The sequence below is a fragment of the Ranitomeya variabilis genome, chromosome 6 (assembly GCF_051348905.1).
Source record: "Ranitomeya variabilis isolate aRanVar5 chromosome 6, aRanVar5.hap1, whole genome shotgun sequence".
Classification (NCBI taxonomy): domain Eukaryota; kingdom Metazoa; phylum Chordata; class Amphibia; order Anura; family Dendrobatidae; genus Ranitomeya; species Ranitomeya variabilis.
In genome coordinates this window covers 243,100,737-243,127,345 of record NC_135237.1, presented here as the reverse complement: position 1 = coordinate 243,127,345, position 26,609 = coordinate 243,100,737, and the positions used below count along the sequence as shown (strand labels likewise).

At 43.6% G+C, this 26,609-nt stretch overlaps 1 protein-coding gene across 1 annotated transcript in view; it reads left to right on the top strand.

Annotated features, from left to right (window-relative positions):
- The window catches only part of LOC143782267 (uncharacterized), a 310,572-nt gene that overhangs the window by 46,046 nt on the left and 237,917 nt on the right, over positions 1-26,609 (top strand). Inside the window, exons 4-5 of the mRNA XM_077269539.1 lie at positions 17,291-17,321; positions 22,385-22,471. Of these exons, the coding sequence (XP_077125654.1) occupies positions 17,291-17,321; positions 22,385-22,471 (118 nt within the window). The remainder of the gene's footprint in view (positions 1-17,290; positions 17,322-22,384; positions 22,472-26,609) is intronic.

Sequence of the window (26,609 nt, the reverse complement as noted above, 5' to 3'; positions counted from 1 at the left end):
GAAGAATAAAGCTGCTTTATCAATTTTACCACACGTGGAACGCTATAAACCCCCCCCCTAAAAGAATTTCAGGAATTGCTGGTTTTTGTCCATTCCGCCTCCCAAAAATCGAATAAAAAGCGATCAAAAAATGTTATGTGCCCGAAAATGGTACCATTAAAAACGTCAACTCGTCCCGCAAAAAACAAGATCTCACATGACTCTGTGGGCAAAAATATGGATAAATTATAGCTCTCAAAATGTGATGCAAAAACTATTTTTTCCAATAAAAAGCATCTTTTAGTGTGTGACGGCTGCCAATCATAAAAAACCACTATAAAAGTAAATCAAACCCCCCTTCATCACCCCCTTAGTTAGGGAAAAATAATAAAATTTAAAAAAATGTATTTATTTCCATTTTCCCATTAGGGTTTGGGTTAGGGTTTCAGTTAGAATTGGGGGGTTTCCACTGTTTAGGCACATCAGGGGCTCTCCAAACGCGACATGGCGTCCGATCTCAATTCCAGCCAATTATGCTTTGAACAAGTAAAACAGTGCTCCTTCCCTTCCGAGCTCTGCCGTGCGCCCAAACAGTGGTTCCCCCCCATATACGGGGTATCAGCGTACTCAGCACAAATTGGACAACAACTTTTGTGGTCCAATTTCTCCTGTTACCCTTTGGAAAATAAAAATGTGGAGGCTAAAATATCATTTTCGTGGAAAAAATATTTTATTTTCACGGCTCTGCGTTATAAACTGTAGTGAAACACTTGTTGGTTCAAAGTTCTCACAACACATCTAGATAAGCTCCGTGGGGGGTCTAGTTTCCAATATGGGGTCACTTGTGGGGGGTTTCTACTTTTTAGATACATCAAGGACTCTGCAAGTGCAACATGATGCCTGCAGACCAATCCATCTAAGTCTGCATTTCAAACGGCGCTCCTTCCCTTCCGAGCTCTGCCGTGCGCCCAAACAGTGGTTCCCCCCCATATATGGGGTATCAGCGTACTCAGGACAAATTGGACAATAACTTTTGTGGTCCAATTTCTCCTGTTACCCTTGGGAAAAAAAAATTGCGGGCTAAAACATCATTTTGTGGAAAGAAAAAATGATTTTTTAATTTTCACGGCGCTACATTCTAAACTTTAGTGAAACAATTGGGGTTAAAAGTGCTCACCACACATCTAGATAAGTTCCTTAGGGGGTCTTCTTTCCAAAATGGGGTCACTTGTGGGGGGTTTCTACTGTTTAGGCACGTCAGGGGCTCTCCAAACGCGACATGGGTTCCGATCTCAATTCCAGCCAATTTTGCATTGAAAAGTCAAATTGCGCTCCTTCCCTTCCGAGCTCTGCCATGCGCTCAAACAGTGGTTTATCCCCATATATGAAGTATCAACGTACTCAGGACAAATTGCACAACAACTTTTGGGGTCCAATTTATCCTGTTACCCTTGGGAAAATAAAAAATTTGGGGCGAAAAGATAATTTTTTGTGAAAATTAATGACATTTTTTTTACGGCTCTACATTATAAACTTCTGTGAAGCACTTGGAGGTTCAAAGTGCTCACCACACATCTAGATTAGTTCCTTAGAGGGTCTACTTTCCAAAATGGTGTCACTTGTGGGGGTTTCCACTGTTTAGGCACGTCAGGGGCTCTCCAATCGCGACATGGGTTCCAATCTCATTTCCAGCAAATCTTGCATTGAAAAGTCAAATGGCGCTCCTTCCCTTCCGAGCTCTGCCATGCGCCCAAACAGTGGTTTACCCCAACATGTGGGGTATCGGCGTACTCAGGACAAATTGTACAACGACTTTTGTGGTCCAATTTCTCCTGTTACCCTTGGTAAGATAAAACAAATTGGATCTGAAGTAAAAATTTTGTGAAAAAAAAAAAGTTAAATGTTCAATTGTTTTTAAACATTCCAAAAATTCCTGTGAAGCACCTGAAGGGTTAATAAAATTTTTGAATAGGGTTTTGAGTACCTTGAGGGGTGCAGTTTTTAGAATGGTGTCACTTTTGGGTATTTTCTGTCATATAGACCCCTCAAAGTCACTTCAAGTGTGAGGTGGTCCGTAAAAAAATGGTTTTGCAAATTTTGTTGCAAAAATGAGAAATTGCTGGTCGACTTTTAACCCTTATAACTCCCTAACAAAAAAAAAATTGTTTCCAAAATTGTGCTGATGTAAAGCAGACATGTGGGAGATGTTGTTTATTAACTATATTATGTGATATAACTCACTAATTTAAGGGCATAAAAATGAAAAATTTGAAAATTGCTAAATTTTCATAATTTTCAACAAATTTCTGTTTTTTTCACAAATAAATGCAAGTCATATCGAAGAAGTTTTACCACTATCATGAAGTACAATATGTCACGAGAAAACAATGTCAGAATCACCAGGATCCGTTGAAGCGTTTCAGAGTTATGACCTCATAAAGTGACAGTGGTCAGAATTGTAAAAATTGGCCCTGTCACTTAGGTGAAAACAGGCTTCGGGGTGAAGGGGTTAATATTAGAACTTTATTCAGTCGCCATGACAGCACAACGAGAGAGGGAATCCGCCCTTCAGGGACAGGAAACCTACAGACATAAAAGGGCGGTACCTCTCTCCCACGTCAGTTGGTTTCCTGTCCCTGACAGCGGTACCTCTTCAGACAGGCCTCGTGAAGGTCGAAGAAAGAAGGTCCCACTCCTGACAGACCGGTACAGGTAGCGGGGGTCCCCTACCTCGGCCTGGTCTGGAGAATGGATGCACCACACGGCAGGGGGACTGTTCGTGTAGGTGGCAGCAGGAGGAAGCAGCTCTGGATGAATGGGCTGGCTTCTGCGGTGTCCGCGCCTGGTGAGTATTGTGTTCTCGTAGGGCCGTGTCTGCTGGAGCCTGGGGTCTACCGCCACCTGCGCTTGTGCCGGCATCGGCTGGGGAGTGCGGCCGTCCTTGTCCGGCGCGTCTGCTCTCTGCGCCGCGGCCGCGACTGGAAGGGGCGTGTCCGGATGACGCGGCGGGCGGCGCGGGTGGATGACGCGGCCGGGCATGCGCGGTAGCGCTTTGTTCCCGGCTAATGGCAGCGCCCGGCGTCTTGGAGGGGGGTTGGACCTCGGGGTCTCTGGCACTAGGGCGCGGCTTGAGCGGTGGACCGGAACTAATCGGCAGGACGGATCAGCGGCACCTGGAGTGTTTCCCTGCTGACCCCCGTCTGGGGGCAGTACCCAGGGGGATTTAAGCCTTGCACGTGGGCCACAGCGTGTTCCTGACCGTCCATCCATTATGGAGTCGCCGGAAGGAACACCGCAGCTAAGCGGTGAGCAACAGCAGCCACTAGATCAGCCTCAGGCAGAAAAGCCTTTGAGGAGCTCCCAGCGACGTTCTAATGATAGTCGCGCTGGTGGAGCTAAGGAGTCCCGATCATCAAAGTCCTCAAGCCGTAAAAGTTTGTCGGCTACGAAGGACCCCCCCGAATACGGTACCACTCATTGCTGGCGGGGTAAGTGATCTACGTGAATGTTCACTTATTGATCATTGTTCCCCTTATATTCCCTCTCTCCTTATTAGGGGAGGAAGTGTGTAACTAAGGCCAAACATAGGCAGTGTGTCGAATGTGCGGAGCCGCTTCCGGATGGGCACGTAAAAAGATTGTGTAAATCCTGTGTTCAACAATTACTAGAGGAAGAGGCTCCTGATCTGACCTCTACAATTAGAAAGATGGTCAGACAAGAAGTCCGAAGTTCTGTGAGGTTCAGGTCTCGTGTAACGGAAATTGGAAAGTCATCCCCTGTTTCAGAAGTGGGTTCGGACTCGGGGGAGCTCAGCTCAGGGTCCCTCCCGTCTTCTTCCTCCTCTGAGGAAATGGAATCTAGTTGAGCCTGTTTGTCCCTTGATAGGGTTAACCATCTGGTCAAAGCAGTTAACAGTACAATGGGGATAGAGGACACCCAGTCGGAGTGCTCTATTCAGGACATTATGTTCAGGTGTATAGAGCGAAAGTCCCGAAGGGCCTTTCCAGTGGTGGACAAAATTAAGACATTAATCTCAAAAGAGTGGAAGAAACCCGAGAGGAAGGGGTCACTTCCGCCGGCATTTAGAAGGAGATATCCTTTCGAGGAGGAGGCTTCATCCTCATGGGATAAGGTTCCGAAGTTAGATGCGGCAGTTGCCAAAGCATGCAAAAAGACATCTCTCCCCTTTGATGATTTGGGGAACCTAAAGGACCCATTACATAGGAAAGCTGATATCTTCCTTAAAGGGGCCTGGGAGACTTCGGCTGGATCCTTGAGACCGGCTATAGCAGCCACCTGTACAGCTCGGTCCTTGATGGTGTGTTTAGGTCACATTGAAGATCAGCTCAGGGATAAAGTTCCCAGGACTGAGATATTATCCTCTATGCCTATAATCCAGGATACTGCAGCTTTCCTTTCGGACGCATCAGCGGATTCGGTCAGATTTGCCGCCAGATCCTCAGCGTTATCTAACGCAGCCCAGAGAGCGCTATGGATAAAATGCTGGCCAGGGGACTTACAGGCCAGAACTAAGTTGTGTAGGCTTTTGGCCTTCTACCCGGCCTGGGTACGGATCACGAACAGTCCATGGATTCTGAGCATTGTGGAAAAGGGCCTAAGGTTCGATTTCCACCATATTCCTCGGGACAAGTTTATGTTGACACCTGTTCGTTCCTCCTCTACAGAACAGTTGGCGCTGGAGTCAGAGGTCCGGGAACTTCAACAGAAGAAAGTTCTGATTAGGGTCCCTACAGAAGAGGGAGGTAGGGGGTTCTATTCCCCTCTATTCCTGATCAAGAAGCCAGACAGTTCATATCGCACCATTATTAATTTAAAAGGCCTGAACAATTTTTTGTTGGTTCCGTCCTTCAAGATGGAATCGGTTAAAACAGCAATAAAATTACTTTTTAACCATTGCTTTATGGTCGTCTTGGACCTAAAAGATGCCTACTACCATGTTCCAATACATGTAGAGCATCAAAGATTTCTTAGGGTGGCCGTTTCACTTGCCGGCACGGTAGAGCATTTTCAATATCAGGCACTTCCCTTCGGAGTCGCTGTCGCACCCCTGGTGTTCACAAAAATTATGGTGGAAGTTATGGCACACCTGCATGAACAGGACATATTAATAGTTCCATACCTTGATGATTTACTAATTGTGGGTCATTCAGAATCACATTGCAGGGACCAGCTAGAGAAGGTGATGGGAGCATTGCACAGGCTAGGCTGGATTATCAACCTTAAAAAATCGCGTCTACAGCCTCTAAAATCTCAAGAGTTTCTGGGGTTTGTTATAGACTCTAGTCGGCAGGAATGTCGCCTGCCGGATACAAAAGTAGCTAAGATTCAACGGCTAGTCACCAGGGCAATTGGCAATCCCTTAGTGTCTGTAAGAAGTGCTATGTCTCTCTTGGGTTCCCTCACATCTTGTATCCCGGCGGTTCTCTGGGCTCAGTTCCACACCAGAACACTACAATGGGACGTCTTACACAATTCCTGTCGTCTAGGGGCTCACCTCGACAGTAAATTTTCACTTTCTGCGGAATCTACGCATTCACTCGTTTGGTGGACACACACTTCAAATCTTCGTAGGGGGGGTCCCTTGGACAAATCATATCTAGAGTATTGACTACAGACGCTAGCCCTAAGGGATGGGGGGCTCACTTAGGGGAGGATTGGGTTCAGGGGCTATGGTCTCAGTCTGAGCAGGACTCATCCTCCAATCTGAAAGAGCTATTGGCCGTAGAACACGCCTTAAATAGGTTCCTTATACCCCTACAGGGTCGACACGTCAGGCTGTTATCGGACAACCGGGTAACCGTGGCCTACATTAATCGTCAAGGAGGTACGCGATCCAGTTCGTTAATGAAGGTCGCAAATCATATTTTTCAGATGGCCGAAGAACATCTTCTCTCTCTAACGGCTCTTCATATAAAAGGAAGTCTCAATACCAAAGCCGACTATCTAAGCCGCAACAAGCTCAAACAGAGAGAGTGGTCACTGAATCCAGCTATCTTCAAGCAAATCATACAAATATGGGGTTGTCCAGAAATAGACCTTTTTGCCAGCAGAGGGAACAAAAAATTACACCAGTTCTGCTCCCTAAATCCAAAAGACAACTCGTATGCAGTGGACGCTTTTCTGATATCATGGCACTTCAGTCTCGCTTATGCCTTCCCCCCCCTCTAAACCTAATCCCATTAGTTCTGAGGAAGATTCGGGAGGACAGAGTCCGGGTAATCTTAATAGCCCCATTTTGGCCCAAAAGATCGTGGTTCCCTTGGCTGAGGAAGATGTCTGTCTGCCAACCGTGGACTCTTCCAGAATTGCCAGATCTGCTCTCCCAAGGCCCAATCCTCCATCCACGAGTGGCCAACTTACATCTAGCGGCGTGGAGTTTGAGAGGTTGTTACTAAGGGGGAAGGGATTCTCTCAGGATCTAATAAATACACTCCTTAAGAGTAGAAAACCCTCCACAATAAACATCTATGTTAGGGTGTGGAGAAAATTTCTATCAAGTACAGGGGCTCAAATTGACCAAAAACCATGTATAAATCAGATTCTTGAATTTTTACAGAAAGGTCTAGAGATGGGCTTGGCCACAAGTACTCTGAGTTCAAGTATCGGCTCTGGGGGCGCTATACAATTTTAACTTAGCCAGCAATCACTGGATTTCTAGGTTTTTCAAAGCAGTGACTAGGTCCAGACCAATCATAAAACAAAACTTAGTCCCATGGGACCTAAATCTTGTACACTCAGCCTTAACGCAAGCCCCATTCGAGCCTATCGATACTATCCCTGTAAAAATCCTTTCAATCAAAACAACCCTTTTGGTCGCACTCACATCTGCAAGAAGGGTTAGTGATCTGCAGGCACTTTCCAGACATCCACCATACATGCAGTTTAGGGAGGATAGAGTAATCATGAAACCTGATCCCCTCTATCTTCCAAAAGTTACTTCAAGATTCCATAGATTACAAGAGGTAGTCCTACCTTCGTTTTGCTCTAATCCTACTAATAAGGAACGTAAATTCCATTCCTTAGATGTAAAAAGATGTCTCCTTAGATATATTTCAGTTTCGGATGTTTGGAAAAAAGATAACTCCTTGTTTGTAACTTATCAGGGAGTGAGGAAGGGTCTTAGAGTATCTAAAAACACCTTAGCCAGATGGATCAGGGAGGCGATCTCTCTCGCTTATACAGCAGGTGGTAACGAAGTAACAGATGGTATAAAGGCACACTCCACGAGGGCCGTAGCATCTTCATGGGCGGAGAGATCAGAAGTATCGATAGAAGACATATGTAAGGCGGCCACATGGTCTTCTCCATCTACCTTTCTTAAACACTACAGATTAGATCTGGGTAGTTCCTCAGACCTCACGTTTGGGAGAAGGGTTCTTGAGGCTGTTATCCCTCCCTAATCTTTCTTATTTCTCTGAAAGTCTCTCGTTGTGCTGTCATGGCGACTGAATAAATACGTACGCTACTTACCTGGTAGCAGTGTTTTTTCAGGAGCCCATGACAGCACCCTTATATTCCCAACCCTATTCTTTTCTTGGATAATGCAACACTTTTTCGTGTTTTCCTCTTCCATGTTCACTCACATAATAAAATGTACATAATTGTATGCTGCATCTGTGTTACTAACCAAGGTGGTCCTCTCATGCTCTGGAACCAACTGACGTGGGAGAGAGGTACCGCCCTTTTATGTCTGTAGGTTTCCTGTCCCTGAAGGGCGGATTCCCTCTCTCGTTGTGCTGTCATGGGCTCCTGAAAAAACACTGCTACCAGGTAAGTAGCGTACGTATGTTTATGATATGATAGCACTCTGTCAAATTAACAAGAAAAATTATGGAGCATGGAGTTATAAATATGAGGCTACTCATCTGAAAACTGGTGGAACCTGCAAATGTGATAAGAGCTGTAAATGGATGCATTAAGATAGAAAGCAATTTGTATCAGTTGCTACAGGGTAAAGTTTTGGTTTTTTTTTGTAAAAAGTTCTTTAACCCCTTCATGACCCAGCCTATTTTGATCTTAAAGGGAACCTGTCACCCCGTTTTTTCGGTATGAGATAAAAATACCGTTAAATAGGGCCTGAGCTGTGCATTACAACAGTGTATTTTGTGGACCCCGATTCCCCACCTATGCTGCCGAAATACGTTACCGAAGTAGTCGTTTTCGCCTGTCAATCAGGCTGGTCAGGTCGCATGGGCGTGGTGTCCTCCCCCAGATCTTGCGTAGTGTTCCGTTGGTGGCGTAGTGGTGTGCGCATGCCCAAGGTCCCGAATCCTCTGCCAGGGGTGTGAAAACAACAGCGATGTCCGTTATTCCATTGGTGGTCGGTGGGCGCGGCCATCTTGCTTTGGCCGCAGAATCGGCGCTCTGCTGGCCGCGGCTTCAGGAAAATGGCCGCGGGCATCCGCGCGTGCGCAGATGGCTATCGCGGCGGCCATTTTCGTGAAGCCGAGATGCGAATTCTGCTTCACGAAAATGGCCGCCGCGATAGCCATCTGCGCACGCGCGGATGCCCGCGGCCATTTTCCTGAAGCCGCGGCCAGCAGAGCGCCGATTCTGCGGCCAAAGCAAGATGGCCGCGCCCACCGACCACCAATGGAATAACGGACATCGCTGTTGTTTTCACACACCTGGCAGAGGATTCGGGACCTTGGGCATGCGCACACCACTACGCCACCAACGGAACACTACGCAAGATCTGGGGGAGGACACCACGCCCATCTGACCAGACCAGCCTGATTGACAGGCGAAAACGACTACTTTGGTAACGTATTTCGGCAGCATAGGTGGGGAATCGGGGTCCACAAAATACACTATTTTAATGCACAGCTCAGGCCCTATTTAACGGTATTTTTATCTCATACCGAAAAAATGGGGTGACAGGTTCCCTTTAATGACCTGGCCATTTTTTGCAATTCTGACCAGTGTCCCTTTATGAGGTAATAACTCAGGAAGGCTTCAACAGATCCTAGCGATTCTGAGATTGTTTTTTCGTGACATATTGGGCTTCATGTTAGTAGTAAATTTAGGTTAATAATTTTTGCATTTATTTGTGAAAAAATCGGAAATTTGGCAAAAATTTTGAAAAGTTCGCAAATTTTGAATTTTTATGTTAAACCAGAGAGTTATGTGGCACAAAATAGTTAATAAAAAACATTACCCAAAAAAACGGAAATTTGGCGAAAATTTTGAAAATTTCGCAATTTTTCAACTTAGAATTTCTATGCCCTTAAATCACAGAGATATGTCACACAAAATACTTAATAAGTAACATTTCCCACATGTCTACTTTACATCAGTACAATTTTGGAAAATAATTTTTTTTTTTTTTTTGCCAGGAAGTTATAAGGGTTAAAATTTGACCAGTGATTTCTCATTTTTACAACAAAATTTACAAGACCATATATATTTTTTTTTTTTTTAGGGACCACCTCACATTTGAAGTCAGTTTGAGGGGTCTATATGGCTGAAAATACCCAAAAGTGACACCATTCTAAAAACTGCACCCCTCAAGGTGCTCAAAACCACATTCAAGAAGTTTATTAACCCTTCAGGTGCTTCACAGCAGCAGAAGCAACATGGAAGGAAAAAATGAACATTTAACTTTTTAGTCACAAAAATGATCTTTTAGCAACAATTTTTTTTTTCCCAAGGGTAACAGGAGAAACTGGACCCCAAAAGTAATTGTGCAATTTGTCCTGAGTACACCGATACCCCATATGTAAGGGGGAACCAGTGTTTGGGCGCACAACAGGGCTCGGAGGGGAAGGAGCGCCATTTGACTTTTTGAATGAAAAATTGGCGCCAGTCTTTAGCGGTCACCATGTCGCGTCTGGAGAGCCCCTGTGTGCCTAAATATTGGAGCTCCCCACAAGTGACCCCATTTTGGAAACTAGACCCCCCCGAAGGAACTTATCTAGATGCATAGTGAGCACTTTGACCCCCAGGTGCTTCACAAATTGATCAGTAAAAATGAAAAAGTACTTCTTTTTTTTCCCACAAATTTCTTTTAGCTTCAATTTTTTAATTTTCACATGGGCAACAGGATAAAATGGATCCTAAAATTTGTTGGACAATTTCTCCTGAGTACACCGATACCTCATATGTGGTCAGAAACCACTGTTTGGGCTCACGGCAGGGCTCGGAAGGAAAGGAGTGCCATTTGACTTTTTGAATGAAAAATTAGCTTCAATCGTTAGTGGACACCATTTCGCGTTTGGAGAGCCCCTGTGTGCCTAAACATTGGAGCTCCCCCACAAGTGACCCCATTTTGGAAACTAGAACTCCCAAGGAACTTATCTAGATGTGCGAGGAGCACTTTGAAACCCCAAGTGCTAAACAGAAGTTTATAACGCAGAGCCTTGAAAAAAAAAATTTTTTTTCCTCAAAAATAATTTTTTAGCCCGCAATTTTTTATTTTCACAAGGGTAACAGGAGAAATTGTACCCCAAAAGTTGTTGTCTAGTTTGTCCTGAGTACGCTGATACCCCATATGCGGGGGTAAACCACTGTTTGGGCACACATCAGGGCTCAGAAGGGAAGTAGTGACGTTTTGGAATGCAGACTTTGATGGAATGGTCTGCGGGCGTCATGTTACGTTTGCAGAGACCCTGATGTGCCTAAACAGTAGAAACCCCCCACAAGTGACCCCATTTTGGAAACTAGACCCCCCCAAGGAACTTATCTAGATGTGTGGTGAGCACGTTCAACCCCCAAGTGCTTCACAGAAGTTTATAACGCAGAGCCGTGAAAATAAAAAATCTTATTGTATTTCCACAAAAATAAGTTTTTAGCCCCCATTTTTTTTATTTTCCCAAGGGTATCAGGAGAAATTAGATCCCCAAAGTTGTCGTGCAATTTTTCCTGAGTACGCTGATAACCCATATGTTTATGTAAACCACTGTTTGGGTGCACGTTGGGGCTCGGAAGGGAGGGAGCGCACCATTTGACTTTTTGAATGCAAGATTGGCTGGAATCAATGGTGGCGCTATGTTGCGTTTGGAGACCCCTGATGTGCCTAAACAGTGGAAACCCCTCAAATCTAACTCCAACACTAACCCCAACACACCCCTAACCCTAATCCCAACTGTAGCCATCAGGGCTGTGGAGTCGGTAAGCCACAGTTGCGACTCCGACTCCTGGATTTTATCAGGTTCCGACTCCGGCTCCGACTCCGACTCCTTCATAAATGGCCAATTCGTAACAATAAATTTACTGTTGTAAAATATTAACATCGTGCTTATTCAGTTTCTCACCATCATATAAGTAATCAGACCACTTAGAGCAAAAACTATATTTATTAGAATACAATTAGAATATAGCAAATAACTTTTATAACCTTTTCTAAACTCTTGTAAGTAAATATGAAATAAACACTGTTATGCAGTTAATAAGAATAAATTTATAAATTTATCCTCAGAAAAAGTATTGCCTCTGTCAGATCCTCCTTCATGGATGCCCTCAAATCTGATCTAATTATTTTGAGAGCAGAGAACAACCTCTCTACACTAACTTGGGTTGGTGGCAAAGCAGTAACCACTTGGGCAACATCTCTGACAATGTCAGGATACAGAGGAATCGCTTGTTGCACTGTTATTTTAGATGAATGGTCAAATTTCTCAATTTCTTTTAGTGCACATGAAAAATTCTGCTGAAATGTACTGGCTGTGTTCTTTGATGGGGATGACTCTTCTATGCGGGAACGCTTTGCACGGTCCTTGTGATCCAAATATTTTTCGAAATTAAATTCTTCATCAGTTGATGAGGGTGAAGATGTGGCAGGACGACCAAATTCTTCTTGTTCCTCCTGACTGTTCTGCAACCCTTTCATCCTTACTGCTATTTCAAACAGAGCTTCTTTTCCTTTAGTTAGCTGTTGATCATCTAGAAGAATCCGATGCATTGGGTCTACATAAACAGCTGCCAAAAGAATGTTATTTTGTAATAGTAGCTCCTCTCTCCGTTTCATTGATGTAGCAATGCCACTTGCAATTAACCCTCCTCTTTGGGACAGGCGAAACATCAGGTTCTTCCACTCCTTTAAGAAAATACCTGGAGTTAAGTGCTCTGCTTGTAATTTTTTAGTCACTATAAATGGGTGCTCTAGCAATTTTTCCAGCTCAGTCACCTGATTCCACTGACTTTCATTTAGCGTCAGTTGAGGGTGTGTCATGTCTACAAGAAAGGTTTTCAGTTCAACCAAGCGCTGAATCATTAAGTAAGTACTGCCCCATCGTGTGGCTTGATCAATACTTGCCCCTTTTCCAGCACGTCTCTTCAAAATTGAGTCAACTTTAGGGGTTCTGGCAACAGTAGCCAATTTTCTCACCTTGCCAATCAGAGCAGCAGCATGCCCTTCTTGCAGACTGTCTCTTATAGCCAGCTGTAGCGTATGCACAACACAGCGCATGTGATGAATGAAAGAACGTATTGACACAGTTTCAACAAGATCATCTAAACTATCATGTTGCTGTTCATCTGAAGCAACTTCAGTTTGCTCCTCAGTTACAATACTGTGTTCCTCTAGTTCAAACATTTGTGTCTGTGGACCCAGAATGATGTTCTAGCTGCTGGTCACCATCATTACTCTTATTCATTAGCTTAATAGTACTTATCATATTTGAAGCATTGTCAGTTACGACAGAAAGAACTTGCTCTTTTTTAAGTTCATAGTCTTGCAGAACCTTTTCCACCAAGACCAGGAGAAACTCACTGGTGTGATGAGCTTTGGTGTCTTTTACTGCCAATGTCTTGGTAACTATTTCATTTTTGTCACAAACAAATCGGACATTGATGGCAAAATAGTTCACTCTGTGACGTGTGCAGGCATCCATTTTAAGAAACAGAAAGCGTCCCTTGAGAGTTTTTTTAAGTTCTTCCTTTTTTTAAAAGCTTCTTCGATTACTAATTTTCTAATACTCTCTCTCTCCAGAGAAACACCAAGCTTGCAGACAATTTCCCCATTCAGACACATAAAAGCTGGTCGTGAAAATAGTGAAATAGGCACACTATCCTTTATAACAAGCTCTATGATCTGTTTTTTAAATGTATCTACTGTCATTGTCACAGTAACTGTCACTGACAAAATATCTTGCAACTGATGGCTGCAAAGTTCTCTGCTCCTTTGTTTGGCTGGAAGAGCTGGGCACTGGTTCATTGGTTTGGATGCAGTCTTTCTCATCCACTGCTTTCAGTACTTCTGGATGAAAGCGCTGTAAATGTCTCTTTAGATTAGATGCTCTGGTAGGAGCATTTTTATCTTTGCCTGAATATGCACTGATCTTGGCTTCACAGCTTTTTTGTTTTCGTCTGGATCATTTGTCATACACTGACAGACATAATGTTTTCTTTATTGAGTGATAGTGAAATGTTCAAATACAGCTGATTTAATGTGAAGCTTCTTTAACATTCTCAGGTTTTTAATTCTGCATTCACAATCCAAATGACAATTGTTTTTCCTAAAAACAATTGTACAAAATTATTGCCAGGTCGTACAACTGATATAGTGGTCAGTAATACTGTTACTCCTCATGTACTCACAGTTAACTGATGCAAAGTTTGTTGAAAGGATAATACTTCTTACAGTCTTCCTCTTCTGAGTAGCAGCTGTGAGATGCTTGGAAGACGCACACCTAGTAAACATCTAGTCTAGAGGAGGAGCTTTACTACTAAGAATTTGCAACACATTTTCACTTTCAGTTTCATACATTGTAAGTAGGGGGGTTGGGGCAGCATGAGGTTAACCAAGTATAAGATTAGATAAGGGCAGTGGAGAACAGTGACGCACAAGAAGTAAGAAATGTCTATCCAGCAGAACTGCTTATCACCGTTATTCATAGTTTGATAGAACATATATATTTGAGTAACATTTATAAAATTCATATGAAAGTTCAATTATGAAATAGTAATACATTTTTTTTAAAGCTGGAGTCGGTACATTTCTTCCGACTCCAACCAAAACTAACTCCGACTCCACGACTCCGATTCCACAGCCCTGCTAGCCATAACCCTAATCCTAATCCCAACCCTAACCACAGCCCTAACCCCAACACATCCCTAAACCTAATCTTAACCCTATTTCCAACCCTAAGCCTAATTCCAACCCTAACTCTAATTCCATCCCTGTCTATGTGCGCAGGTTGCGGATTTGTGAGGATTTTTCCACACAGTTTTTGAAAAATCCGTAGGTAAAATGCACTGCGTTTTACCTGCGTATTTACCACTGATTTCCAGTGTTTTTTGTCCGGATTTCACCTGCGGATTCCTATTAAGGAACAGGTGTAAAACGCTGTGGAATCCACACAAAGTATTGAGATGCTGCGGAAAATACAACGCAGCATTTCCGTGCAGTATTATCCGCACTATGGGCATAGCGGATTTGGTTTTCCATAGGTTTACATGGTACTGTAAACGTGATGGAAAACTGCTACGAATCTGCAGCGGCCAATCTGCTGCGGATCCGCAACCAAATCCGCACAGTGTACATAGCCTAACCCTAATTGCAACCCTTATTCTAACCCTAGTTCTAATCTTAATTCTAACCCTAGTTGTAACCCTAACCCTAGTTGTAACCCTAACCCTAGTTGAAAAATAAAAATAAATATATTTTCTTTATTTTATTGTTGTCCCTACCTATGGGGGTGATAAAGGGGGGGGTTATTTATTTATTTATTTTTTATATTGATCGCTGTGATAGAACCTTTCACAGTGATCAAAATGTACCTGGAACGAATCTGCCGGCCGGCAGATTCGACGTGCACACTGCGCATGCGCCCGCCATTTTGGAAGATGGCTGCGCCCGTGGAGAGGACGGACACCGGAGCTCTGTAAGTATGCTGGGGTGGGTTCGGACTGTGGGGGGGGGGGGGTAGATCGGACTGCGGGGGGAGCGGACAGGAGGACGGAGGGGAACGGAGGACAACAGATGACAGGACGGAGGGGAGGGGATCGGTGGTGGGGGCAGATCGTGGTCTCCAGCCATGGCTGATGCTATTGCAGCATCGGCCATGGCTGGATTGTAATATTTCACCAATTTTCATTGGTGAAATATTACTATCGCTCTGATTGGCTGTTGAAACTGACGTTTCACTTTCAATCAGAGCAGAGCGATCGGAGCCGAGGGGGGGTTGGCGAAGCCACCCCCCACGGCTCAAGTACCCCTGTCCCTGCGGGTCAGGTAAAAATTAGTTAACCCTTTCACCCGACCTGCAGGAGTGCGATCCGACCATGACACATATGCTGCATCACAGGTCGGATTGGCACAGGTTTTCACGACGCATACGCTGTGTCAAAGGTCAGGAAGGGGTTAAAATTGTAACAGGATGTCATTAATGTATTGCATTGTCAAAGAAAATTGCAATATGTGGGATGGAAAATTATGCCAATACATTGCAGGATGAATAAGTACATTCATAACATAAAAAATGGATATATTTACCATGGTTTGCAAGACATTTTTTTTCATGTGCATGAAAACCCCCCGCCAATCTAGAATTTATAATTAGTGTGTGTGTATGTATTATATTATATACCCCATATCCCGTGTGTGTGTGTGTGTGTACACGTACGTATGTACACCGGGGGAGGGGCCTCGGTCCAAATTTTGCATCGCGGCCCATCGGACTCTAGTTATGCCACTACCTAATTGTCCTGCGCCATATGTCATGCGGTCCAATGGGCGTTTCCTCTATCCCCACTATAGCTGTCAGTTTCTATTCCTTAGGCCTCCTTCATATGTCAGTGTTTATAGCGTGTGTGGTATTCCTTCATTTTTTTTTTAAGGTTACCTACAGGTTAGGTACCTTTTGGGATTCATAAAAAAAAAAAAAAATAACCTATGGGGATGGCTCACATGTCCATGTTTTCACACGGGCTGTGTCCGTGCAGACCACATGTAGAAATGCCTGTGTTTTTTTTTTTCCCAGCAGCACGGTTAATAAGAACCAATGCAATATGGGTCTATGAAAAACGCGTACACCACACGCATGATATCTGAGTACAATCCAAATACTGTCTGTGTTTAACATTGAAAAGTATAGGAGAAGCTTTGTCAGTTAAGATATTTCTTTACCCATGTAGGAAAAAAATGCATGACGCACGGATGGTACCCTGGTACACTGATACCAGAACTGTTTTTCACATACAGGGGCATCTCACAAAATTAGAATTATCATCAAAAAGTTAATTTATTTCAGTAGTTCAATACAAAAAATGAAACTCGTATGTCATTACAAACAGTGATCTATTTCAAGTTTTAATTTGTTAATGTTGATGATTATGGCTTACGACCAATGAAAACCCACAAGTCATTATTTCAGTAATTTAGAATACCAGCTTGAAAAAATGATTGGCCTACTGAAATGTATATTCAGTAAATGCACTCAATACTTGGTCGGGGGTCCTTTTGGCATCAATTGCTGCATCAATGCGGCATGGCATTAAGGTGATCAGTCTGTGGCACTGCTGAGGTGTTATGGAAGCCCAGGTTACTTTGACAGCAGCCTTCAGCTTGTCTGCATTGTTGGGTCTGGTGTCTCTCCTCTTCCTCTTGACAATACCCTATAGATTCTCTATGGGGTTAAGATCAGGCGAGTTTGCTGGTCAATCAATCAGTCATACTGTTGTTTTTAAACCAGGTATTGGTACTTTTGGCAGTGTGGACAGGTGCCAAGTCTTGCTGAAGAATTAAATTTCCATCTCCAAAAAAGCTTGTCGGCAGAGGGAAGCATGAAGTGCTCTAAAATTTCCTGGTAGACGGCTGCGCTGACTTTGGTCTTGATAAAACACAGTGGACCTACACCAGCAGATGATATGGCTCCCCAAACCATCACTGATTGTGGAAACTTCACACTAGACCTTAAGCAGCTTGGATCGTCTGTCTCTCCACTCTCTTCCTCCAGACTCTGGGACCTTGATTTCCAAGGTCTAGTGTGAAGTTTCCACAATCAGTGATGGTTTCGGTATTGGATGCTGTGAATCGGGCCAGTTCAGTGAACATATGCAGAATCGCTTGCATTCACTAGCCCTACATCACTTTGGACGCTGCGTCCAAAGTGTTGCTTGTTCTGGATTGTCTGCACATACCCTGACAATCACCTGATAGGCTTTCTTTCCAAGAGACTTCATGTTCATTATTTTCTTATCTGTGTTAACTGGCTTTGTCTGCTGAGGCGTAAATTGAAAAAAGATCCTCAAGCTAAATTGTTTATTACCGTATGTCACTTTTATTAATTTAATGTGTTTAGCACTGCTGATTTTTTTTCCCCTGATTCTAATTTTTATTTTTATATTTTAGGTAGAAGAGGCTGTTAAAAATTACAAAAAAGGTGACTATAACATTTGTATCCTGCACCAAAAATGATTTCTTCCAGAGTGCTGTGGAACAAGTAGTGTGGGCCTTGACTGCAGGGCTTGAGATGTGCTACAGACCCTAGTGTGTTGCCTTACCCCACTGCAGTCACTTATATTATTAACCATAAGCTGACTATCTGCCAGTCTGTATAAAACTCCTTTAAAACAGAAAACAAAAATGTTTTGTATACTTACCTCAGTCGCTCCCCAGCAGCGCGGCTTTGCCTCCAGGGTCCGGTACATATCGTGTGGTGCGTAAACGATGACGTCATCGTGCACGTGACGTCACCTGACAGGAAGTACACAGAAGACGTAGGGAGCAGGAGCTGCACAGCCGTCAAGGTAAGACGGTGATGCACAGCTCCGAGAAAGCTCCTGAGCCCCAGCGCCGTCGTGTGCGCTGCAGCGATGAGGCCCGATGGACAGAAGCACATAAGCGGGGCCCCGGACCTGCGGGCCCCTCTGTACTGCTGTTAACCGGGCACCATACAGCAGTAAGGGCAGTAATGCCCTGATGGCAGCGCTGTATGCAGTCACACTACATAGTCAGCTTGTGCCACAATTTTACTGCTATTATGTAGTGAATTCTATGTTTTCAAATATCGCGACTTAATAGAATTCTTAAGGTTAGGTAACTACAACCTGAAATGAACAACAGCACATTGCAGATTAAATCTATTCAATATTTAACCCCTTAGTGACCAAGCCAATTTTGACCTTCATGACTAAGCCAATTTTACAATTTTGACTGTCACGTTGAGGTAATAACTCTGGAACGCTTCAACGGATTCCAATAATTCTGAATTTGTTTTTTCGTGACACATTGTACTTCATTTTTTAGAGACCACCTCACGTTTGAAGTGACTTTGGGGGGTCAATGTCAGAAAATACCCAAAAGTGACACCATTCTAAAACTGCTCAAAACCACATTCACCCATGGGGGTAGCTCAGGGGACCCCCTTTCTCTCTCCAGTTGTTTTTTTTTGTGATCGCTGTTATTCGGTTAATAACGGCGATCACGTGACTGGGAAACCTAAAAACCAACCCGCATCTTATGTGGAGTCTCAACTACCCCAGGTAGCCGTGACCCTGGAGATTTTCCAATGCTTGAGGGCGTTGTACACTTCTCAGCTTTTTAATGGTGCTGAGAAATAAGGCCCCTTAACTACTGCTGTTAAAAGGCTTATCGATGGTCGTTAAAGGGGTTGTCCATTCATGCTGTCATGATTCTTTGGTATTGCCAGTGTAAATTGGGTGGGCATATAACCATTTAAATACAATTTGCATAATTTTGGTTATTTGTTGTCTACATAAACATGCGTGTTTAAATTTGTGCAGGTCAGAAGTGATCAGTTTTTGCATTCATTTTATTCCCACTGCTCACCTAAGTAATTTCATGACCCCAGAAAATCCTGTGAGCATCGCCTCCTATAAAGAATATAAAAATTAGCACTAAATAAAAAGGTCAGTGTCTCTGGACCGTTATTGCATATTAACCCCTTAGTAGCCGAACCAATTTTGCCCTTAAAGGGCACCTGTCATTAGGATTTTGCAAAATATATTAAAGACCTTGTCAGGTTGACATTTTTAAACTGATTAAAATTATACCTGGGTTGAAGAAATCCATCTTGTGTAATCGGTGTTGGAAATTTTCAGTTAATGAGAGGTTCATGCTTCGGGGCGGGTCTTTTTTTTAAATTTTTTTATTTTTTTATTTTTTTTAACTTTTGGTGCTTTAGCCCCATCGGCATCAATCTGGCTTAAATGACAAGTCACTGATGGGTTGCGCTTGTGCAGTTTGGGAGCATTGCTTGCTGATAGATGTTACTGCACATGCTCTTCTGACGCATTTGAAATAGAATTCAGTGACCTGTCATTTAAGACCAGAATGATAGTGAAGAGGCCAGAGCACGATCATCTCATTAACTAAAATCTTTTAACACTAATTACATAAGAACCAAATTATTTCTCACTGGTTTCTTTGACATATGTGGTATATTTAAGGTGCCATAATTTTTTCGGGATCAGTTTGGGCATTATGCAATACTTGATAAACTAACTAGGGGCATAGTGATATATTAAATATAGTCATTATGTGTTGCGTGCTCCATACCTGACTCAGCTTTTTTTAATTTTAGTTTTATTGTTCAATATTACCGTAAATAAAATTCTGTTTTGTTGACTATATTTCTTATTGGTTTTTGCACTTTTTTCTTGTATGATCCCTATTTATAATTGTGCAAGGTCAAGACCTTCTAGTTTTTTGTACAATTTGTTCTCTTCTGATAACAAGAACCACAAGACTGATTTCTTCAACCCAGGTATCATTTTAATCAGTGTAACAACGCCAACCGGATAATGTGTGTAGTTTACTTAAAAAAATATAAATAAAAAAATAAAATAATAATAATAATTCTGATGACAGGTTCGCTTTGAGTGGGCCAAAATTTTATTTTTTTTTAACCTGAACATGGTCGCTCTGTGGTAATAACTGGAATGCTTCAACGGATTCCACTGATTTAGGGTATGTGCACACGTTGCAGATTCTCTGCGTGTCCGCAGCGTTTTTTGCGGTGCAGAAACGCTGCAGATCTGCTATTGATTTACAGTACAATGTAAATCAATGAGAAAAAAAAGAACGCTGTGCAGATGGTGCGGAAAATTCCATGCGGAAACGCTTCTGATTAAAAGAGGTAGCATGTCACTACTTTTTTGCGTTTCTGCAACGTTTTTGTACGCATTCCATTATAGAAATCCGCAGGGGTAAAAAAAACACTGAATCCGCAAAAAATCCGCCTCAGAACCACACAAAAACGCTGCGGATCTACACAAAAAACGCGACAATTCTGCAGCTGTGTTTTCTGCCAAGACATTCAGAATTCGCTCCAGATATTCCTAAGGCTAATCTGCAACGTGTACACATAGCCTTAGACTTTTTTAGTGACATGGTACTTCATGGTGGTGGTATAATTTCTTCTATATTACTTGCGTTTAGTTGTGGAAAAAAACAAAAACAAAAACGGAAATTTGGCAAAAATGTTGTAAATTTAAAAATTTCCGAACTTTTTTTTACATTTTTTAAATATAATTTGTTTAAATTAGGAAGTTAAAAGTTGAACAGCGATTTTTCTCATTTTTCCCTCCATTTACAAACCAATTTTTTTTAGTGCCAATATCTCACTTTGGGGGACCTATATGACAAAAAATACCCAAAGGTGACACCATTCTAAAAACTGCACTCCTGATAGTCCCCAAAACAACACTCAATAAGTTTATTAACCCTTCAGGTACTAGACAAAAGCTAATGCAAAGTGGAGTGAGAAAAAATAAAAAAAATCTAAAATCTTGCTTTAGCCCCAAATTTCTCACTTAAGCAAGAGGTTGCACTAAAGTGCATAAATTCATGAATATTCATTTCCCATAAGTAGCGGCACACATGACCGCCGGCAGCTGCAGGAAACCGGTGGCTGACACTGTGCGCTATTGAAGAGCAATGAATACTCACTGCTCTTTGCGTGCACAGTCCTGGCAAGTATTCCGGCAGCTGTGCTGTGCTTGTGAGCAGCGAATGACGTCCCTGCCATACGCTGCTTACAAGCATAAAGCAGTGGCTGGCACCGGAGCAGGGCGCTGCAAGGGAGCGCCTGATATGTAAGTGTAATGGTTTGGTGTTTTTTTTTAAATGTTTTCTGATGGGGCCATGCATACCAGGATGGGGATGGGGGCCAATTATAAGGATGGGGCCATGCACACCAGGTTTGGGGGGGAAATCATACCACGATACTATTTAAGAGAAATTAATATTCAATGTCCTCCACACCCATGGGTGTGGAATGCAGTGAATATTCATTTCTCTTTAGCAGCGTGAACAGTAGTTAGCTGCAGCCGCCAGCTCCGGCCTCCTGTAACCAACTGCTCTGCCGATGCCGTTCCCCCTCCATCCCAACACAGCCAGACTATAAGCAATACCCTACCATACATTCGGTATATTAGATGCACCCCCCATTTTCCTCCACATTTTTGGAGGAAAAAAGTGTGTGTTATTGTCCGAAAAATAGAGGAAATTGGGTTGGTGGGAATCAATTGTAGGACTTATGAGGTAATGAAAATTAGGTAAACTTCAAAGGTACTAAAATTGGTAACTATTTTTACTCCAGGGCTGCTTAATAATTAGAGGGGGGAGGAATTTGAGTGGATTAATGTCCTAATCATAAGCACCATAACATCTATCCAAATACAAGAACACATATGCCACCAGAAATGTAAATTTTATTAGTGGCATTCCTGCACTGTGAGTGAAGATGCAATGGAGGTATTAAATAAGTAGTATTAGATAACTGACACTGATTCCCAGTGCGGTCAGTATGGTTCTAAAATAGATATACTATTATTAGATCTTAGAATACTTTGTTCAAACAGGTGCACTTGTTATTACTGATAAGTGGTATACTAATGCTAAATAAATAAGATGACATTCAATTTCCTATCTCAGGAAATCCATATACCCAGTATCCAACTTTCACATTGCCCACTAGCAAATATAATACTTCACAACCTTGGACACAAGGTTTATCAACAGTTGCACACTACCCACTTGCCATCAATAATAGCACCATACTAGATGTCATACAGTCTGTCTTCCACACATAACTATTGAATATGGGGACTGCTGTGCAAACAAAAGGTAAAAGATAAGAACCATTGATTGGTGACACAGTCACAGGTATCGATGTCAGCTAACTAGTGTTTACTCACCCCGATGTGTGTTTCACCTCGCTTCCTGGGGCCTCTGGTGTGCCCCCACAACAATAAACAGCAGAGCTCATGTAGTAATCATAGTTTGGCACAATAGTAGCTTGCAAAATCGCTCATATCTAACAATTATCCGGGGAAAGTAAAATCATATCATGATTTAATTTGCCTTTTGAGGCTGTTCAAGTTTTAGTGTTGTATGCAACTCTTTCCAAAGCCATTGCTCGTATGTCCCAGGTTTGGAGCATTATTCTCCAATTTTCTTTTTTTTTTTTTTTTTTTATAGAGAAAGATGAGACTACCAAACGAGAACCCGACTTAACTACATTACAAGAGCACATTGATGCATGCAAAGATTCTGAACCTGCTGTAGGTAAGGTATTTCTCTTTTGTTTTAATGCTGGTTAAGTTTTTTGTATTTTTTATTTTCATGCTTCTTTAGTCATGACTAAAATTTAGCAAGAGTACTTTCTTTCAGGCACCTATCACATCATGAAACCCCATAGGATATGTGTTGAAGTTAGTAAATTGTAAATAAAAAGTGCACATTTCCGTGAATTAAAGGGAACCTGTCACCCCCAAAATGGCTGGTGAGGTAAGCTCACCGGCATCAGGGGCTTATCTACAGCATTCTGTAATGCTGTAGATAAGCCGCCGATGTCCCCTAAAAGAGGGGAAAAAGACGTTAGATTATACTCACCCAGGGGCGGTCCCGCTGCGGTCCGGTCGGTTGGGTGTATTCGGTCCGCTCCGGCGCCTCCCATCTTCGTTCCATGACGTCCTCTTCGGTTCTTTACGCCGTGGCTCTGGCGCAGGCGTACTTTGTCTGCCCTGTTGAGGGCAGAGCAAAGTACTGCAGTGCGCAGCCGCCGGGAAGGTCAGAGAGGCCTGGCGCCTGGGCACTGCAGTACTTTGCTCTCAAAAGGGCAGACAAAGTACGCCTGCGCCGGAGCCGCGGCGTAAAGACCCGAAGAGGACGTCATGGAACGAAAATGGGAGGCGCCGGAGCGGACCGAATACACCCATCCGACCGGACCGCAGCGGGACCGCCCCTGGGTGAGTATAATCTAACGTCTTTTTCTCCTCTTTTAGGTAACATCGGCGGCTTATCTACAGCTTTACAGAATGCTGTAGATAAGCCCCTGATGCCGGTGAGCTTACCTCACCAGCGATTTTGGGGGTGACAGGTTCCCTTTAACTTCATCTACTTGAAGAGTTCAGATATTTTATCAATCCATGTCCAAGATTTAAAAAAAAAAATATTGTCTGTCTTTGTATAAAACCTGCATCTCCATATCTACATGTGTGTGGTATTGATGCTGCGCACCATCCACTTCTTTCTTTATCGCTTCATTGGGGGACACAGGTAATCATGGGTGTACGCTGCTGTCACTAGGAGGCTGATACTAAGCAAAAAAAAAAAGTTAGCTCCCCCTCAGCAGGGTCCACCCACCGACCGGCAGAAAGCTTGTTGGTTTTAGCTTTGTATCAGTATTAGACGGACCTAGATCTGATTTCAGATCCATCTTTTAGATCATCCTGTTGTGTTATTTATCTTTTATCTTTGTTTTTCAGTTCTCTTCAGGGTAAAGGGGTTTAAAGTCTCACCCTGTTTTTCCAAAATAGTGACTGAAAAAACAGTGTGGTGCCATCCACATGGTTCCTCTCTCTGGTTTGCAAGTCAGGACCTTTCCCCCGACACTTCAAGCATGTTTCAGGGCGGATCGTTGCTGCTAGTCCTTAGCCTGTTCCCCACCCCACGACTGTACGAGAAGTAGGAAGCCTTGTTTTCCAGTGACCTCCTCCTTACCTGGGGGCTCCTGATGTTGTCCTCTGGATGAAGGAGTTGGGACCTCGTTAGAGAGGTTCCATTTCCACTGTTCTTTCTCCGCAGACCCTCTTCAGGCAGGGGGGAGCCATCACAAAGAAGAGAGGATCACTGAAATCTCTTAAGGCATACTCTCAACGCACCACACACACACACACACACACACACACACACACACACACACACACACACACACACACACCCCATCTTGTGCGCATGGGCCAATATATATACACGGCTCTGGCAAAAATTAAGAGACCACTGGCAGCCCAATCTTCAGACCTGAACCCCATTGAAAACCTCTGGAATGTAATCGAGAGGATGATGGATAGTCACAAGCCATGAAAGCTGTGATTAAAAATCATGGTTATTCCTCAAAATATTGATTTCTGAACGCTTCCTGAGTTAAAACATGAGTATTGTTTCTAAATGATCATGAACTTGTTTTCTTTGCATTATTTGAGGTCTGAAAGCACTTTTTTTTTTTATTTGAGCATTTCTTCTCTTTCAGAAAAAAATTACAGAATCCATTGCTTGGAACTTCATAGACATGTTGTCAGGAGTTTATAGGTATATTTTTGAGTAAAGTGTAAATTGTTCAATTATTCTATAAAGTGAAAAATCAGACAAGCTTAACATTTTACAGTTGTCTCTTTATAAATATAATCCTCCTTCCGTTATCAGACTGGGCTTGTCCACGTCCAAACAACCCCTCCCCCCCCATCCCTCAACCGCAAACACCAGCCAATTAGGGCACGAAGTCTCAAACACTTTCCGGCCTTTGGGAGCTTGTCTTTCATTTCATGCTGGGTTGGTTCCCGCCCACTTGAGCACCAACCAATCGGCGTTTGAGGACTCCAGCGCACATGTTTCCTCCTATAGGAGTTCTTTTTTTTATTTTTCTCTGCACCGTTGGCTTTAGCCCGCCCTTTCTGTCCCCTGCACTCTTGATATCATCTTTGGAGTCGCTTGTTCTCCTTTGGATCCCGCACAATTCTGATCCTACTGCTGGACCGATCTCCACCTTAGCTAGGAACGAGTAGCCTCTGCCCAGGCTATTTTTCCCTCCTCATCATCCCCTTAGCTCCAGGGAGTGCCTGGCCTTGCACATGCAGAGACCCAGGGCATCTTGCTCCCGTCCCTCCCACAATACTATTCACTATGCCTGCACCCTCTACAAAAAGAAGTGGTCCACAGGTCAGGTCTCTGTCCTCTACCCAGACTGCAGCCCTTCCAATATGCAAGCCTCAAAGGAGCTGCCCGGGACAAGAGAACACCTCTCCCTCGGAATGGGCTATTTTTCAATCAGTATCTGACCTTACCAAGGTATCCCAGTCCCTGGCAGATCAATGGTAAGGTCCAAGAAGCAGGCACATTCCAGTTCCTCATCTGGTCCCCCTTCTCCCTCCACATCCTCCAGGATGCCTTTGATTTTCCACTCCTCCGCCCCTGGGGGGGCCTGGGGTCTAATTTGGATTCCCAGTTTGAATCTGACCTTGACACGGGCCAATCTTCCAAATTCCAGGATCTGGTCGATAGTCTTATACTCACCGTCAATCAGACCCTCAATATTAAGGACAAGGAGAGTCACCTTCAGATCACTCCATCTCATTCCAAAAAGGCTAAATGCCCTCCCTGGGTTTTTGCCTAGCACAAGTAGTTTGAGGGAATCTATGCCAAACAGTGTGAGCACCCGGAAAAATGCTTTCCAGGCAGAAGGCAGTTGGATAAAGATAGTTATTTTTATATTCTTTTGGTCCTGGTTTCCTCAGCAAATGGGCAGAATCCCCAGCTGTTGACATCCCCTCCCCCAGCGTCTCGCCTGTCTGCTAAGACTGTTCTATCACTCCCCGATGGTTCTTCCCTCCAAGGACTCCACTGACCAAGCCAAGCCTAGAAAGTTTGCCTTTGAGGCTTCTGGCACTTCTCTCTGCCCCGCCTTGGTTTCCACCTTGGTCACCAAGTCTGTTTCCGCCTGGGCAAAACTTCTTTGGCGCTGCATTATGCAATCGGCCTCACCAGATGAGCTTGCTGATCTAGCAGATCAGATAGTTCACGCAGATATTTGCTTGCCGTGATCCTTGACGTTGCCAGCTTTTCTGCCTGTGTTACCATCAATTTTGTAGCCATACGCAGAATTTTCTGGCTCAAAGTCTGGAATGCGGAACCTACGGCCAAAAACATCTTTACCAACCTTCTCTTTCAGGGCTCATGTCTTTTGGGAGCTAAGCTGGATCGGCTCATCTCGGACGCCACTGATTGTAAGATTACCTCCTGTCCCCAAACATCCTTTTACCAGGCGATGTTCTCTTCAGTTTCATCCCTTTTTGTAATTTCTCCTTCTCCAGGACCTCCTCTCAGTGAGACCGGTCTCCTGCACGACGAGACACCAGGAAGCCGTCCTTCAAACCATCTGCAGCATGGCGCTTTAAAGGTCGCTCTGCCAAACCCTCCAGTGTAAGATCCAATACATTCTCTTCGACATGAGTATCCCCACCTGGGACTCCTCTTGGGGTGGGTGGTAGTCTTCTGCTTTTCTGGAAAGCGTGGCTCTCCTGCAGTCGACGACTCCTGAATCTGGGAGACCGTTACCGTAGGTTAAAGGATCGAATGGTCTTCTCTTCCATGGAGTTGTTTTTTCATGTCCTGCCCACAAAGGGTCACATCTCTGATTTATTGCTTC